General features: G+C 41.4%; 1 protein-coding gene across 2 annotated transcripts in view; it reads right to left on the bottom strand.

Annotated features, from left to right (window-relative positions):
• The window catches only part of GRK3 (G protein-coupled receptor kinase 3), a 315,828-nt gene that overhangs the window by 221,074 nt on the left and 75,245 nt on the right, over positions 1-19,509 (bottom strand). For both annotated transcript variants that reach the window (XM_073672931.1, XM_073672932.1), the window contains exon 2: positions 11,270-11,346. In XM_073672931.1, the coding sequence (XP_073529032.1) occupies positions 11,270-11,346 (77 nt within the window). The remainder of the gene's footprint in view (positions 1-11,269; positions 11,347-19,509) is intronic.

The raw sequence follows: 19,509 nt of genomic DNA, 5'->3' as shown, positions 1-19,509 counted from the left end.
AAAATATTAAAACTTGACCATTTTTTCTGACTATACTGAATATATGTACATATATTATTGTGTACTTTTATAAACAGGATTGTCCATAATCTCATATCCTGTAAGCAAACACATGTGGATAGACAAAACTAGGTGCTGGACGAGACAGCTGCTAAGACTGGACAAGGCATCATACTCGCTACTGCTGCGTGGCTACCTAGGCAGCTGCCCAACGCTGCGCACAGTTGTGTCTCTGCACAGTGGATGTCTGATTGGGCTGGCAGGACAGTATGACTGGACAGTGGACAGCCCTTCTAAATTATTTTTTACTCAAATATAGTCTTTTTTGGTAATCTAAGATATTACTTTTTTATATCATTTTCAGCATCAGACCTTAGACCTCAGGTAATCATAGTGAGATGTGATTATGCATTTGCAAAAAAAACAAAAAGGTGTGCAGGTTAGATAAATATAGTGTAGCCATAAATGTTAAAGCACCACAGCAGGGATTTTTATATTTCAGCACTGAAGTGGTGCAAATAACGCAAGTTCCCTAAGCCTAGTATTATACTCACAAGCCACTGTCTTCATCTGTTCATGGCGTCGCTCCGGTCCTGCGGCGCCATCTCGTGACCACAAATTTTGACTGACCGGAAAGTCAGCAATAACGGTCACAAACTCCCAATTTAAGTCTACGAGAGCCTCATTCTATTCTCATGGGCTTACATTGAGTAGTGACTTCCAAGTCGCCCACAAACTTTGGAGCCATCTGGTAGGTCACAACCAGCAAAGACCGACCGGAGTGGCGCTGAGGAAAGAGGAGGCGATGGCAGGTAAGTATGAGACAAGGGGCCGTGAAGTTAGATTAGTAGCACCCCTTCAGTGCTGCAATAAAAACATGTGGGAGTGGCGCTTTAGTGTATCCAAAGAGTATACGCACTTATTTAATGCAATTCATGAAACTCGGCTAGTAATGTGCAGCACGATGGCTACTACTTGTGCAGTGCTTGTGCTTCAGTGCAATATAAAGAGCAGCACCAGCCTGTCCTGACCACTGAAAACCTCATCCATCCGGCACCGTTATCACTAGTTATGATCGCACCAGCTGGCACAATCGATTGTAAAAATTATCACAGGCGGTTAATAATTAACTCACAGTCACAGAAAAATGCCATCCAAATATGCAGACAAATACATGAGGGTTTATTCTGAGGGGTTTCCTACATTTAGGGCACAAAATGATGAACGACTGAACACATTGTATTTCTTGCTAGCCACTATGGAGCCCTGAAATAAATTGCAGGTTTGGTGTCCGTACCGAGCGCACAGAAACCCGTGTATGTGAGAGGCAAGATTGTTCCAAAACACAGAGCGCAGTGAGAAAGCGAACGCTTGCAGCAATTATATTGAGTTACAGATTTTTCCACCAGTGTGCAGATGATATAAATATTATATACCACAGGACATTCCTTCAAGGAACATGAATCACAAAACATAAATTGCGCAGCGCATAGATAAAGAAAACACATGGGAGACGTAAAACAGAAATCAGTTTCCTGCAGGATGAATGGGTTTATTTCATGAAAATGCCCACCATGCCCCATGAAATGATTCTGCTGCCAATATCCGATAAGAAAATGACACCTTTGTCTTGCGTATCGTCAAATTATCTGTCACAGGGGACTGGAAACCGACATGTAAATGATGTGAGTGCCATAATGAAGGTTTACAGTGTCTCTGCAGCACAAACAAGTCATCGCAATAATCAGGTTATATATAATACATGGCTTTCACAGAAAGAACAAACTGGAACAACATGTATTCAGTTATACACTTCACCCCCACCTTAAAGGAGAGGAAAAAAAACAAAACTACTACTTGGAAAGCGACTGCATCGGCCATTTGCCATCTGTTGTAACGTTCAGAACATGTTTGGTTACAACATTTCACTCTGCTGCCTAGAAAAACAAGCCTGTAATTGTAAGACAGGACTGGCCAAACACTACAGGTAACCCAGTAGCAACTGATGTCTGTCAGAACAAGCAAAGCAAAATCTAGAATACCACTGCCGAAAAAGAAAATACTATACAATGGGAGGCACGGTGGCTCAGTGGTTAACGGTGTAGCCTTGCAGCGCTGGGGTCCTGGGTTCCCACCAAGGAAAAATCTGCAAGGAGTTTCTTTGTTGAAAAAAATAGGAGGTTCCAGCAAGATGAATCCTTAAAATGGTAATTTATGGACCATAGTAAAAGCCATTAAAAAAATGTAATCCAACAACAATTTAAAAGCAGACGCATTTCAGACACCGTCCTTACTCACCTTGCTGCAACTTCCATTTTTTCTGCGTCCAGGACCTGCCATAGTACAAAGGCTTCTGTACAATTACGATCTTATCTTCAGGTGAGCTTAGCTTTCCTTGGGAGTTTGTATGTTCTCCTAGTGCTTGTGCTGGTTTCCTCTCACACTCCAAAGACATATAGATGGGGGATTTAGATTGTGAGCCTCAAGGCATATGATGGTGCTATATAAGTCAGCATAATAAATGTAAGACCCTGTACTGATTAAGTTAAACCACCACTCCAGCGTTTTTGTTGTTTTTTTTATTTTACCACTGGAGTGGTGTCCCTAATCAAAGTTCCCTGCCCCTAGTATTACACTTACCAGCCACGGTCTTTATCTTTTCTCGGCACCACTGTGGTCGACTTGCCGGATTGCTCCGGTTTTTGCAGGAATGAGCCAGAAGTCACAACTCAATGTAAGGATTAACGTTGACAGCATCCAATCCAGGGTAGTTCAATTAAAAATGATGATATTTATTCTGCCATTGATAAAATTACATTGTTTCAAACTATTCTCTATTATCAAGTACTTGATAAAGACCTATAATAGGTCGAAATGTTGTAATTTTAACAATGACAGAAAAAAGGTCATATTTTTTCATTTTACTACCCTGGATTGGATGCTGTCAACTTTAATCCTGACTGATGTTTTCCAAGTGGGTTCCTTGGAGCTTCTGGACGTGCACCCTGACATTGAGTGCTGTCAACCTTTTCTATTTGGATCATTCACAACTCAATGTAAGTTTATGAGAGCCAGAACAAGGTTCTCATAGACTTACATTGAGAGCTTGTGATCGATACCTCAAACTGCCAGTCAGTCAGAAGTTGCTGTCACAAGATGGCGGTGTGGGACCGGAGATGTACCGGGAACAGTTGAAGACGGCAGCTGGTAAGTATATTACTAGGGGCAAGGAACTTACATTAGTGACACCACCCCAGTGCTGAAATAATAAAAAAAAGCTGGAGTGGTGTTTTAAGAGCTTCAGTTTGAAGCATATGCAGGAAAAATCTCCTGATGTATACCTTTAAGGGAGACCTCAGACAGATGTCTTACAGTGACATCCACCTCCCAAAACTTACAATGCTAAAATAAAAAACTTTAGACTTCATAAAAGAAAGTCTATCTAAAGCATGTGTCGGGTGTTCACTATAATTGAGGGGTATTGAAGGAACTGTAAAGGAAAAATTAGAAAACTTGTAAGAAATAGTGTATATTATTCCTTTCCTTCTGATTTGGTGATATACTGACATATAACAGCCTAATGGAGGCCAAAATTAAAATTTTTAGGTATATATTGGGTTACGAGGCCTTCAGTGACACACACAGTGTATATTATAGGAAAAGTTCCCATACAAGCTAAGCAAAGGTCATTAATGTTTTGTTAGAGCTGTTTAAGATAGAGATAAATGGCCACATTGACTAAGTGTAGTCACTTTAAAAAGACTTGTCACGAATAAAAAAATGCAATTTTTTTAAAAAATTGGACAAAATGGAAATTATTCCTTTTTTTTTCGGTCCTGTGCCTCTCCAATTTTAAGACATGGCCCCCTCTTCCCTGTAGATTTATATACAGGAAATGGGGCCATATCTCCAGAACAGAGAAGGAAACCAGAATAAGAGTCTCTCCACTTCTTCCCTCTCTTCACTGTCAAAAAAGTTAAAATCTGTTTTCAGATCTGTGTTTATTGATGGATCAGATTACAGCTGCTGCCTATAGAAGTCTAGGGAGATGGGAGGGGAAAATAACTGGAGGGAGGCAGAAGCAGAGACAGAGACAAAGGGAGAAGCTGCTGCACCTTCTAGTGACTAGAGCCAGCAAATAATGTAGTAAGTCCTAAAATAAATACTGCTCCTCAACTACTCAAAGAACACATTCTGAAATGTCACTTGAAACAACAGGCACACGTTAAAAGGGATTTTCTCACTAAAAAAAACTATTTTAGGTTATTTAGAGGCAGGCTCACTTCTTGCATGAGGCCAACTGATCAACTCAACATTAGGTTGCATTTAGCCAGCTGAGTTTATAGTGTTATTCCAGTGTAATGTATTTTTCCACTAGTAAGTAGTAAACGCTAGGTAGGTGGGAGCCCACAGTTCTCTCATCAGCCATCTGTGTCAGTGCCCATTATTAGCCCGCCGTAGGCATACTCTTGATATCAGCAGTCACATAAATAATAATATAATTGTACTCTTCACAATGCTACTGACTGTTATGCCTGCAAACACTAACCGGGAAATTCAATCTTGCCATTTACATACCTATGAAGCTAGACTTGCTAGCGAGTTCTGATTAGCACCGCTTCAGCTCCTCTCTGTGCCATTCATTCAATGCGTTTACGCTTTATAGACACAACTACAGGTATAGAGATTTACAATGGCAGCCGACAAGGCGATGGAACAGAAAGCATTCTTCTAAACAGATTTCTATAGGAAGCATTGTCTCGAAGTTCAGCGTGGGGTAATGACAAGCAAGGTCACGACTTCGGCGCTTTATACACCTTGCACAGGTCTTTACATATTCCTTAAATGTCAGCTACATTCCATTATTTTCTAAAAAAGCCTATGAGATTATCACCTTACCAACCAAATTCCTAGGTCTAAGCCAAGCACGTTCATACTTGTATTCTGCCTGTTTATAAAACCGAGCACAGTTTGTGTTCTCCATAGAGTCCAGGAGAAGCATGGCTTTTCACAGGAGCGCCTGAAGCATGGTCAAATTACCCACATATTACACAAATAAATCGAGAAGATGAATTGCTTCAATAAGAAAGAGCGGAATAGCTTGGGATCTTCCTTTCTAAACACTCCGAGAATCGTTTGATTGCAAACATAAATGTAAAACTATATGATTAATTTTAGCTCCATGGTATTACTGGGACACAATCCAAATGAAATAAGCATCTTGGCCAATTTTTACTTGGAATCTGTAATAATAGCTGAAATAAACCTCAACATTTATAAATTCAGAAACAAGACATGCACGGATATTTTAAATAATAGTAAATTTAAGAGACGCACTGCAAAGAATCAGCAAAAATATCCCATTACCACATACATCTTACAATAATGAACTTCACCCTGACAATTATACTGACAGCAAGGTGAAAGTATAAAAGTCTATAAAAAAGCCGAGCCTTAAAGGGGTGTTCCAACCTATACCAGTTAATCACCAGTTACAGGGAACCCTACCAATCCCCTTATGCTACCAGTCCCCCCCCCCCCATAGCCAGAAGACCATGCCCAGGAGGAGTTAAATGGAGCGATATCAGCCCTGACACTCTAAGTCTTTGACAGTGATAATTACAGCTGAGCACAGCACTATCTTTAGGTATCTTCAGATTCACAGACACAAATGTAGTGTCGGGGCACATGTGCAACCTTCTATTAACGCCTCCTGGCTACAATTTTGCAGCCAGGGGAGAACAGGGGCATACAAGTGGGCGTCCAAGTGGTGGGACCCACACTAGGCTAACAGTAATCACTATTGAGAAGGATCACTTGTTTAAACTGAAATCCCCCTTTAAAAGAAAGGATTCAAACAGGTTCAGTTAGATTATGTTCACACCTGCACCAATTTCTTCCTCATTTCTGCTCCATTATGGGAGCAAAAATATGAAAAACAATGGCAGTGCCGTACCCCTTAGATTACAATCTCCACTGCACTATTTGTTCCAGTAAGAGACGTAATCTGCAACTAAAGCTGTTAATGGAGACCCCAATGCAGAGAACAGCAGAGATTAGGGGCGGACATACCATTGGTGCAACACGTGCAGTCACAAAGTGGCCCAAGAAGTAAGGGGGCCCACTACAATCTCCAAAGAAAGTGGAATTGTGCATTATGATAAGCTATTGGACTGCAAAAGGCCCAGTATATTGTTCTTGCATTTAAAGGGAATCTGTCAGTAGGATCAACCCTCCTAAGCAATCTACATGGGTATGTAGGTCATATGAAGCTGAATAATGTGATTCCTTGATGTCTGCGATCCGATGTCTTAATCCAAAGAAATACACATTTTCTTATATGTAAATGAGCTGTTCAGGGATATGGGCAGGATATAGTAGATCTACTTGAGAATCTGCCTCCAGAACTTATTTGCAATAAAAGGGGTAGTTACCAGTGTGAGACGTGTAACTAACACAGAACAGTAGAACTGAACGTTCTTCTTACAAAAATTGCTGCAGCTCTCACAGCTCTGCTGTATTGTAGCCTTGCCTGCCTGTGAGATGGAAGCTCTGCAGTGACATCAGCAGAGCAGGGAACGGCCATTACACATCACACTGGTAACGCCCCCTTTCATTTTAATAAGCTCTGGAGGCAGATTCTCATGTAGATCAGGAAGTGAAAACCATTTCTGGTGACTACCTCTTGAAGCTCATTAAGAGAATGCCAAGAGTGTGCAAAGCAGTCATCAAAGCAAAAGGTGGCTACTTTGAAGAACCTAGAATATAAGACATATTTTCAGTTGTTTCACACTTTTTTGTTAAGTATATAATTCCACATGTGTTAATTCATAGCTTTGATGCCTTCAGTGTGAATGTACAATTTTCATAGTCATGAAAATACAGAAAAATCTTTAAATGAGAAGGTGTGTCCAAACTTTTGGTCTGTACTGTAAGTGAAACATGGATTTTTCTGGAATAGGCATCACTTTATTGAACTTCCTATGACCTACATGCCCATATAGATGGCTTAGGAGGGCTGATCCTACTGACAGATTCCCTTCAACATTGGCTAATGGTCGGGAGCCACTGAACTCAAAAAGAAGAGAGAATAGTAAAGAGGCAGAGGACCCGGAATCACAGACGGGGAAGAGAAAACTTAGTGCACAGTCTGCGCTCCAAAATCTAATTAGCAGAAAACTTAAATGGTGATTAAAGTAGAACCATAAAGTGGATTTCTTTATCAAAAGTATCAATTTAATCTACATTACAGCCATGTCTTTTTATTACAAAATCGCGCTGACAGGTTCTCTTTACAACATGTTTGCAATATTGTCAGTGTGGAAGTCTTATTATATGCATATGATGAATCACACAGCTTGGGGTCACAAGCCTCGTAGGAATCAGAAATATCACTGACATTTCACACATGATTGAAACCTAGTAGATACATTAAAAGGGGATCTCCAGGCGACAAAAAAAAAATAAAAAAATTGAAGAAATGCAATTATATAGAATACAAACCCTAAATATGGTACCTTTATTTAGCAAACCACACTTGTTTTGTCTAGGAAAGAAATTGCTGTATTACATTAAAATGGCCGCCGCCTTGATACACTGACCTAGAGGTAACGTAAACCATGTACTGTCAAGCAGTTCACAGAAAAAACTACCTCACAAAAATATAATTTTATTAAAGGGAATCTGTCAGTAGGATCAACCCTCCTAAGCCGTCTATATGGGCATGTAGACAGAAAAACTGACGGCACATCCAAAACAAGAATTAGGTGTGTACCGGTGCTTACTAGGAGCAGCTACCGCCATATATAGCTAACAAATAAAGCAGCACTCTGCAACGCTGAGTATGCGAACATGAAATATATGAAATCTGAATAGCATTATTGCTGTAGAAAATAGAAATAAATGAGAAATCTTAGCGCATAAATTGGCTAATTCATGTGTACCTGGTAGCCACAATAAGGCGTTTCTCAAAATACCAAGACCCTATCAATGTGAACTCCTCTCTAAGAGCCTGCTTATGTGTGGGAAAGCAAGATCCTGCTGCAATTAAAACCGCCTGTGGCCTAGAGGCGGAGTGCTCAGTCAAAGTCTATACTTTATATTTATGCTCTAAGATTTCTCATTTATTTCTATTTTCTAGCGCAGTAATGCTATTCAGATCTAATATATTTCATGTTCACATACTTAGCGTTGCAGAGCGCTGCTTTATTTGTTAGTTGTATATGGAGGTAACTGCTCCTACTAAGCACCTGTTCACACCTATTTCTTGTTTTGGATCTGCTGGTCATTTTTTCTGCTTATATGTGTAGGCTTTAACTGAGCACTCCGCCTCTAGACCACAGGCGGTTTTAATTGCAGCAGGATCTTGCTTTCGAATACACAGGCTGACTTTGGTCTCAGAGAGGAGTTCACATTGATAGGGTCCTGGTATAACGAGAAACGCCTTATTGTGGCTACCAGGTACACATGAATTGGCCAATTTATGCGCTAAGATTTCTCATTTATTTCTATTTTCTAGAGCAGTAATGCTATTCAGATTTAATATATTTCATGTTCACATACTTAGCATTGCAGAGTGCTGCTTTATTTGTTAGTTGTATATGGGCATGTGTGTCATAAGCAGCTGAATAAAATGATACCTTGATATCTGCGATCCGATGTCTTATTCCAGAGTAATTTTTCTTCTATGTAAATGAGCTGTTCAGGACTATGGGCCAGACGCTGATCTGCATGACAATCTGCCTCCAGAGATTATTTTACATGAAGGGAGAGTTACCATTGTGATGTGTGATGGCCGCTCTCTGCTCTCCTGATCTCACTGCAGAGCTGTGTGTGATTATACCTGACACATCTGCAGGTTCCGCTCCCTGCAGAGCTGTGTGTGATTATACCTGACACATCCGCAGGTTCCGCTCCCTGCAGAGCTGTGTGTGATTATACCTGACACATCCGCAGGTTCCGCTCACTGCAGAGCTGTGTGTGATTATACCTGACACATCCGCAGGTTCCGCTCCCTGCAGAGCTGTGTGTGATTATACCCGACACATCCGCAGGTTCCTCTCAGCTTCAGCTTCCATCTCACTGGCAGACAGTGATGCAATATTGTTACAATACAGCACAGCTCAGAGAGAAGCAAAAAATGTGTTTGCAATAAATTTCATTTTTTCTGTTCTGTTAGTTGCTTGTCTCACACCAGTAACTCCCCCTTCATGTAAAATAATCTCTGGAGGCAGATTCCTATGCAGATCAGTGTCCACCCCATAGTCCTGAACAGCTCATTTACGTATAAGAAAAATGCAGATTTGGCTGGAATAAGACATCAGATTGCAGACATCAAGGTATCTTTATATTCAGCTTCATATAACCTGCATGCCCATATAGACGGCTTAGGAGGGTTGATCCTACTGACAGATTCCCTTTAAATTGTCTATTAAAAAGTTGTCTCCGTTGCCTAACTTCAAAGAGGGTAAAATCGAAAAGTTGCCATGTAATATCTTAATAAAGGGAGTCTTTAACGGGTGATTCAAAAACTGTAGTGCAAAGAATATGGGCTCTATGGAAGGTTAAATATATAATGTAAGCCACCCATCAAAACAAGTGCGAATTCAAGGTATTTAGCAATTTATTGACAATTACGCTTTTTTATTTTTTATTATTATTTCTGGAATTTTGGAATGTTTCATGGGGGTTACAGAAAAATGTTAAAGGGGGTTGTACGACCTCACTATGTGACTGCAGGCTTGTGAATTCTCCCATCACGCACACTGCACTCTATGAGGATTCCCTCGCGCTGGGAGCTGGTGGCCATGTGACCGCAAGTATGTGATTTGCATACTTCTTGCCACAATCCGACTAGATTGTGTCTGGCCTCCCTCAATTCACTTGCACTGAGCGCGGCTGGGCCCATCTACTCAGCATGTGCCCACATGTATGCAAATCACATACCTGGGGTCAGGTGCCCACCAAAAAGCCACTGCAGACTTGTAGCCTAAGGGCAGACAAAACCTTTAACCCCTTCACACCATGGCCGTTTTCTGTTTTCATTTTTTCCTCCCCTCATTCCAAGAGCCATAACTTTTTTATTTTTACTTCAATATACCCGTATGAGGGCTTGTTTTTTGAGGGACAAGTTGGACTTTGAATGACACCATTAATTTTATCATGTGATGTAATAGAAGGAGGGAAAAAAATCCAAATGTGTTGAAACTGCTAAAAAAAAAAAAAAAGTACAATTTCACAATTGTTTTTAGGGTTTTCATTTACCATGTTCACTATATGGTAAAACTGACCCGGCAATATGATTCTCAAGGTCAGTACGAGTACACAGATTTAAAAAAAAAAAAAAAAAAAAAAAAAAAAAAAAACACACACTTTTCTTGGGTTGCTATTTTTTTTCGAGACCCGTAATGTTTTCATTTTTCAGGATCTGGAGCTCTGTGATGGCTTATTTTTTGGGCCCTGAGCTGACATTTTTACTGATACCATTTTGAAATAGATACGATGCTTTGATCGCCTCTTATAGCATTTTATTGCAATGCTGCAGCAGCCAAAATAACATAATTCTGGGGTTTCTTCATTAAGCAGTTTACCAGTCAGATTAATTTATTTTATATTTTGAAAAATCTGACTTATGAATGCAGCAATACCAAATGTGTATTTTATTATTTTTTTTATTGATTTTTAATAAGGCAAAGGGGGGGTGATTTGAACTTGTGGGTTTTTATTAAAAAAAACTTTAATTGTTTTACTGTATTTAATAGTCCCTTTAGGGAACTTGAAACTGCAATTGTCCAATTGCTTATACTGTACCTAACAGAGCATAAGCTTAGAATGCAAGGCCGTATCAAAGTCAGGGAGCCAGTATATGACGTGCCAGTACGTTATATGTCGGTAAGGGGTTAAGGAGAGTCCTCACTTTATTTGACTAGTTCAGTCTGTAATGCTTCTTATAACTTAAAATGTTCTTATATTAAATGTGTTTGCATATAACCAGTTATAAAAATACATTAACAAAAGCATCATCATGCCCTATGAGAAATGGCTAATCCCTGTCTAAATGACTTTATATTTCTCTATAAACAGCTACAATACAGAATCTATGAAGATGAAGACTCAATTCCCTGTATACTATACAACAAGAAACTCATTGAAACATTAGGTTTTATCATTTGTCAAATTTGATCTACTGTACCTTAAAAAAAAAAAAAATAAATACTTTGGGACTCCTGGTTAGAACTCATATCAAATCTTGAGAAAATGGGTCCCTTACCGATTTTCTGATTGAATATCTTGTCGAAAGTCAGCTCCCCTCGTTCTTCAAGATATTTTTGCATCACACTTCGAATGCTGAAAGTAAATAGACAGATAAGGGTTAATACAGCAGTACGCACTGAGTATTGATAAATTATTTTTATCCTAGCAACATCTACTAATCTAAAATCAAGAAGGTTGGATTAATAATTTCACCCAAAGGCCCAGCTGCAGTTAAAACGTTTCTGCTACCACTTGGTCCCAAAGTACATTTTCCCTACACCTACCAGTTGATCATCAATGTTTTCAGCAGTCACACACGCAGCTGATTACATGAGGGGTTGACTTTTAAGGAATGTTGTCTTGAGGGTGCAAAACTTTAAGCACACTAATAGGTCTTATTCTATGAGAAAATGTCAAAAGGCCACCTTTGGCTTTTCTAGACTAAGTCCTACTCTGCACGGCTTTCTACTAGATCAGTGGTTCTCAACTCCAGTCCTCAAGACCCACCAACAGATCATGTTTTCAGGATTTCCTTAGTATTGCACAGGTGATAGAATTATTACCTGTCTAATACTAATGAAATCATGATTTGTTTGTGGGTCTTGAGGACTGGAGTTGAGAACCATTGGACTAGATAATTACCTTCAAAAGGTGTTGAACACTAAGATCACACATATTTATAAGAGTTCAAAAGGCACTAGAAAAATGAAGACTCAACCTTTATTACCCATCAAGGCATAGTTACAAACATCTACATGATGATGTTGATGATGATGATGGTGATGACTGTCTGGTCTTTCAGTCATGCTGGCTTTCATTGGATCCCCAATTGTTACTACTTCACTCTTGGTGGGTTATAACAATTAGGAGACCGAGCTAACAATGGGACAGCATTTTTAAACTACACAAAGTTATTACTATAGTAACATATGCTTTAATTATTATTTATTGTTATAGCGCCATTTAGCCCATGGCGCTTTACATGTGATAACCTTTGCTACATCAGCAGTTCGATATCATGGCACAAAAAAAAGTGTAATTTGAGACCATGCGATCCATGCTACCCGAACTGGGGGCAACATGAATTGCAGCCTGGTTGCATGATTGCAGCCAGATATATTTTTTTGAAACGCTGTGGAGTTTCAGAGAAAATATACTTTGAAGATCTGGCTGGGAACCATTGCCAGAGACGAGTCTGGCACCACCCCCAACCGGCTCTTCCCAGCGCTGCTGCAGCTAATTGACAGGTTTCTCCCTCGGGTGCACACAGGGAGTGACTTGGCCAGGGGCAGTGCTGGACTATTTTGGTCTCCAGCTATTGTCCACATTGGATCTTCAAAGTATATTGTTTCTGAAACGCTGGAACATTTCATAGAATGATATACCTTACTACGATCGTGCAGCCAGGCAGTGATTCATGCTGCCCATGGTTTGGGCAACATTAATCGCTGGACAGAGATTCCTTTTAAGCTAAAACCATCTGTAACAAGTTATCAAGGTAATTCGCTATTTGCCAAGTTGAACTTTGTTACATCTGTAATTCAGCATAGGAGCTGTAGACACAAAAACAACAGATATTGTTAGGACAGCTTGCAAAGTTGAGACATTTTAGAGGCACTGGGATGAATAAATGGTAGTGAAAGTGACAGTCTTTATATTCCTCACCATTATCAAAATCAGATTCTAGTCAGTGAATAGAAACCCAGAACTTCATGTTTCTCACAGATAAGGATTTAATAAACTTGTATCCAGTTTAGGCTCCTCTCCTAAAACAGTGGTTCTGTGTACGTGATCCTAGGCCGTTCAGCTCATGGAAGATTGCATAGACTACATACTAATAGTAGTGGCGATGAGAAGTTATGTACAGGTTTCCAACCTCTGACTGTAACAAATCTTTCCATTCACTGACAGCAAGTGACAAACCGTGCATAACAGAAATGCAAAACATATCAGAAAGTAGCTTTCTTTCCACAAGTCTAGACATCCCCTTAAACAATGCACTCATAGGCAGACTGGACTCAAGACACAAGTGGAAACACTGTTCTATTATTTGTATAATGTGAGTTTTTAAACACTTAGCCCCACTGCAGATATCCGAGATAAGAAGACAATCTGCAGGGAAGCATTTATTTTTGTGCTCACCCTTTTTCCTTTTCTCAACAGGAAATCCTATTGTAAACCTACCAAAAGGACACTGCAGGGAACAACTCTGAACCTTTACAACCGGGAGTGTAAAATGCATCTGTTAGATCAATGACGCTATACTTACAATTATTACTATTCTATGTGCACATTTACATCGATGGGATAGCAATGGTTTCCAGCGCCTTGGGCAAGGGAAGTATTTTGCATCCCCTAATCTGTGGATCAATAGCAAGGGAAACCTTTCCAACAGTGTAATATTGAACCCCTTATACACCAAGCACATTGCACTGTATTTTTAGAAACAGCCCATATAATTCTAGGTTTTGCTTTTATTTTCTTTTTTTCTTGCTGAAATACGACAAAAAAAAAAAAAAATGTAAAAAATAAAAAGTTATACATGGTTTTCAAATAGTTTTAGGTTTTATTTTTAACATTACATATTTTATAATACTAGCCCTATCACAAACCTATGCGTTAACCTAGTTTGAAAAAGCACAAAAACATAAAAGCATTATAGTAATGAATAAAGACAGCATTGAATCATGTTTCCATACAATCTTCAGTCATTACCGGCCCAGCCTCAGAAATCTACATGGCCTATGGAGAGCGAAGCAATTGAGGAGAGTTTGTCATCAGCTGCAGCACATTGCATAGGCAACAGCTCTGAAGGCCAAAATCATTTCATTTTTCCGGGAACTTTGTCATCTTGGCCGCTGCCTATATTGTCCAAGGGTATAATCAGCACGAGTTACACATTTGTATATACTGTGTTAAATGAGCTACACTGAGATATATCATGCGTTTTTCCATGAGTAATTTATATCCTATATGGAGGGAAGTAGTTAAAGAAGTTGTCCACTACTTTTACATTGATGTCCATTCCGTAGGATAGGGCATCAATGTATGATCGGCCGGGGTCCCGCACCTGGCACCCCCGACGATCAGCTGTTATCGGCGCTGGCCGGAAGTGCTCACCTGCAGGGCTCCGCCGTCAAGTGGTAGTGGCCGCCGCGGTGTACTACACATCCAGGAGGAGGGTGTGCAGTACACCGCAGCGGCCACTACCACTTGACGATTGAGCCCCGCAGGTGAGCACTTCTAGCCAGTGGCCGCAGCCACCGATAGCATCTGAACGGCGGGGGTGCCGCATGCAGGACCCCGGCCGATCATACATTGATGCCCTATCCTATTGGCATCAATGTAAAAGTAGTGGACAACTCCTTTAATGAAAAACTCATCTCAACTGCTGCGTTCTGCATAGGCAGCTCTAGGAGGGCACTCACTGCATCACTATAAGGCCAAGTTCACACGTTCAGTACTTGTTCACTATTTGTAAGCCAAAATAAGGAGAGGAAAAGTATAATAGAAACACGTCACCACTTCTGTATTTATCACCCACTCCTGGTTTTGGCTTATAAATACTGAGGTAAAATACTGACCAAATACTGAAGGTGTAAATGTGCCGGAAAAAAAAACAAAAAGCAGCGCTTGCAAGTATTGTATGTTTGACAATGGTGGGGGTGGGTGGTTAGAATTATGCACTACCACAGACTTTGGTGACTAGTGTAACTATACCTGTGGCCACCGCATGCTATGCAACTGTTTGGTCTAAAAAGGAACAGTATATAAATAGTAGGAAATACACAATCGACTCCAGGACTTCTATTCGGAGCCTGGTAAACTTGGGTGCCCTTTCTTGTGAGAGCAGTTATGATCGCTTCCAACAGAAACAAATATAACAGACGTGCTCAGAATTCTTATTCTCTTCACAGAATGGGAAAACACAAAAAAAAAAGTTTTTTTCAACATGTACAATAAGTTGGGCATAGTCTATTGGAAATTGGGCAGAGAATGGGCATAATCAAAATTGCGCACCAATTTGGCAGATTTTTGTAGACTAAACTAAGCCACCTAACAGAGTATAAACTCAGGCTAGACAGTCTAAGGCCACATTCACACATGCAGTATTTGGGGAGTTATTTTCCTCAGTATTTGTAAGACAAAACCAGGAGTGGGTGATAAATCCAGAAGAGGTGACGTGTTTCTATTATACTTTTCCTCTGATTGTTGCACTCCTGATTTTGGCTTACAAATACTGATGGAAAATACTGACCAAATACTGAACGTGTGAACGTGGCCTGAAGGTTCACCAAATTAAAACAGCATTAGAAATTTTGATAAAATTTGTCACATATTGAGAATGTCTGTCTAAATTTGCACCTAGTCTAAAAGTTAGACAGCTTGTGTAAATCAGTCCCACTGCATCTAAACAGTAAAGCCCTTTGCAGCATATTCTAACCAAACACTATTGGGAATATCCAAGAGGTGTTAGTGCATAGCTGGGACAAGGCATTTTGGTGCCCTAGGCAGGTAGGGCAATGGGGTCTCCCCTCCCCCTTATAACAACCATAGCATGATGTAGAGAGCAGACACGAAATCCTTGTCATCATGGAGCCTACTAATCCTGGATACTGACAGGCAGAGGGAGGTTCGCAGTGCTCTCGTCTAGCGGCCATGGACTAACAATGTGGCCACTAGACTGTAGTCCTGTGTATATTTTGATCATTTCTAACCTTGGTGAAATCTTCGGCAAGCATTGCTCGGATTCGGCACTGCCGGTTCCAGCTGTCATTACGTGACCAAAAGTTAGCTACGTCTATGAAAAGAACACTGCGAGGCTTAGCGGAGACTCTAGGAGGCACGTAACAAAGCACATACTTGTAGTCATGTGAGGACTGCCGAAACTGGCAGACTTGAATCCTAATGGTGTGTGCATTACACAGTTAGGATTAAGCAGACTACAGTGCTTGCCGAAGATTTCATCAAGGGTTGACAACTTCCTCTAAAATATAGTTGATTGCACTATTCTATACAATGGTATCCTGTAAAAGAGGTACCTAAAATATTTACCGCATTTTTTGGACTATAAGACGCACCTTTTTCCTCCAAAATTTTGGAGGAAAGTGGGGGGTGCATCTTACAGTCCGAATACTATATACATGGCTGTGCGTGGTGGTGGCTGTGGGGGAGCGGCAGTGGGGGATCAGCAGGGCACAGGAGGCAGCAGCCGCCTGCAGCAGCCTACGCTGTACCCGCTACTAAAGAGAATGAATATTCCCTGCTCCCCACGCCCATGGGCATGGAGAGCAATGAATATTCATTTTTCTTAATAGCCAACACACTGGAGCCGAAGCGCGGCTCCTGCTGCCACTCTGCGGTCAGTGTGCCCGCTATTTAAGCTCATGAATATTCCCTACAACCCACTCCCATGGGTTTTAGTGAATATCCATGGTCTTTAATAGCGGGCACACTCCCCACAGAGCGGCAGCAGGAGCCGCGCTGCGGTACAGTGTGCGCGCTATTGAAGAGACTGAATGGTCACTGCTCCCCACACACAGAGTCCCGGCGTGGGGAGCAGTGACTATTCCAGCACAGCGTCTCACACTGTGTGAGGGCGCATGACAGGGACGCCATGCACGCCCTGCCATGCACGGCTCACACAGTGAGAGTGTGGACAGCGCTGGAGGAGAGAGGAGGTGAGTATAATTGTTTATACTCACCAGGATGGGGGCTCAAGGGGTGCCATGCACACCAGGATGGGGGCTCAAGGGGAGCCATGCACACCAGGATGGGGGCTCAAGGGGAGCCATGCACACCAGGATGGGGGCTCAAGGGGAGCCATGCACACCAGGATGGGGGCTCAAGGGGAGCCATGCATACCAGGATGGGGGCTCAAGGGGAGCCATGCATACCATGATGGAGAATCAAGGGGTGTCATGAATACCAGGATGGGGAATCAAGGGGTACCATGCATACCAGGATGGGGATGAGGGCCAGTTATACCAGGATGGGATGGGGGCCACTTATACCAGGAAGGAGGGGCCATACATACCAGGATGGAGGATATTAACAGAATTGGGGGACATTACCCCAATACCAGTGTCAGCAGCAGACCCCCTCCCCCATAACAGGGCATCATGACCACATTTTTTGCTTAATTTTTTTTCCTATTTTCCTCCTTTAAAACCTAGGTACATCTTATGGTCCGGTGTGTCTTATAGTCCGAAAAATACGATAATTTTTTTTTTTTTACTGTGGATTTTCTGTACGGAATCCATAGGAGGCAATTTTTTAATATATGCATCCTGGTGTATACGCTAAACAGAGACCATTTAGCCTTAAAAGGGTTATTTCCGAAAAAAAACAAAGTTATCCCCAATCCATAGGATACAGGATAACTTGCTAATTGCTGAGGGTCCAAACGCTGGTACACCCAGTGATCCTGAGAACAGGGCTCTGCAGCGGGGTCCAGAATGCAGTGGAGGTGTGCATGGTCGATTTTTGCTCTATTTATGGTCTATATGACTGATGTAAACAGCTGAGTGCTTCGCTCAGCAGTCCTATAGATAATGAATAGAACAGAGGCCAAGCAAGGATGAATAGAACAGAGGCCAAGCTGTTAGACAGCTGTGACACATGCAGGGATTGCCTGTCTAGGCAATCTCTGCATGTGTCACAGCTGTCTAACAGCAGTGACACATGCCGCTGCAGCGACACTAACATCGATGCTGAGCACGCTGCAAATACTCAGCGAGCACCCGAGCATGCTCGCCGAAAGTGTTAACAGTTCATGCTCGCTCATCAAGAATGCATACCTCTGCTCCATTCAGAACTGGACTGCGAAGACCTGTTTTGGAATCACTGAGGTTTTGGGGATTTTTGGGGGAATAACCCTTTTGAAGAACAAGGTTCATTCTTTTAATCTTTATAATTACAGTATCATACATGAATCAAAAACAAATATATGCAGACACATGTATACACGCACACTAAACTTCTACAATGTAAATATCAGGCAGGCAGTCGCCTTACTCCATAGTTTCTATATGTAGCTTTCTCCCTCTTCCCAGGAGACCCCTGGTAGAGGTGGACTACAAAGCTGACAAGGGGCTGCAGAAACCACTGTGGAGGAGGAGGGATACTGCACAGACAGAACTGAGAAGAGCTTCCTGCTGTGAGCCCTCCGCCGCCCTCTGCTTTGACCTGACACACCTGAGGCTCCCGTAGTAAGGCTATGTTCACACATCATGTTTTTTTTGGCGTCAATTTTCTGCAGCAAAACCTGGACATTTTGTTCAGGGTTTTTCTGCAGTTTTGGTGCATTTTTTCAGCATTTTTTTCACTATCCTTCTGTCTCTTTTTATGCATGTACATAAAGTTCTGTGAAAAAAAAAAAGTAAGTTCTTTATTGGCATCAAAAACGCTGATACAAATTTTGATGCGTTTTTGATACTTTTTTTTACCACCCATTACTTTCTATGGGTGAAAAAATGCTGAAAAAAACGCTGAAAGAAGTGACATGCTCCATTTTCCCCCAAAAAAATGCAAGGCAGAAAATCCTGAACAAAAAAAAACCATGATGTGTGAACTGAGAATTCTGATTTCTCATAGACTTTGCTGGTACTGCAAAAGGCAGCTGAAAATTTGCATAAAAAAATCTGAAAAAACCATGATGTGTGAACATAGCCTAAGACGGGGACAGTAAAGGAAGCAGGCATTGATACTGTGCATCCTCCTCTATTGTCCCTTGCGTGCTGGGCGGACAGGCTTGCTCATTTTACGGATGAACACTCACTGTGGCGTGCCGTGCAGGAGGACAGACAGCAGCCAGTGAGTGAGTGCTCAGCTTCTTATCAGTCTGATAATGATCATTCATTAGCTAGCGGCCTCTCTCCCTGCATGACATGCCCCCCCCCCCCCTTTTTTTAATGTTCGCACCCAGCGCAGTGCCAGTAACACACAGTAAATTCAATGTAGTTTACAATATTGTGGAAAATTGCATCCCTTCTGAGATGGTGCCCTAGACTGTTGCCTACCCTGCCTACCCCTTGTCCCGACCCTGAGTTAGTGGCACTACCAAAAACCAGACAAATACTCCATAGCTGTAGAGGCAATTTTAACACTAAACATTGCTGGATTTAGACATTCAGTCCGTGTTGCTCAGCAGTTTACATTCCTTTTATAGCTAATAGCTAGGAATGGAGTTGGATGATGCAAATCATTACTGTAGACAGGCTTCTGTCAGCCCTATACCTGATTATATGAAGAGCA

This window comes from Phyllobates terribilis, unplaced genomic scaffold (genome assembly GCF_046119375.1).
Source record: "Phyllobates terribilis strain yellow unplaced genomic scaffold, ASM4611937v1 Scaffold_1__5_contigs__length_1240528914, whole genome shotgun sequence".
Taxonomy (NCBI): domain Eukaryota; kingdom Metazoa; phylum Chordata; class Amphibia; order Anura; family Dendrobatidae; genus Phyllobates; species Phyllobates terribilis.
Note: the sequence above shows the minus strand (reverse complement) of the source record. Positions and strands in the feature narration are given on the sequence as shown.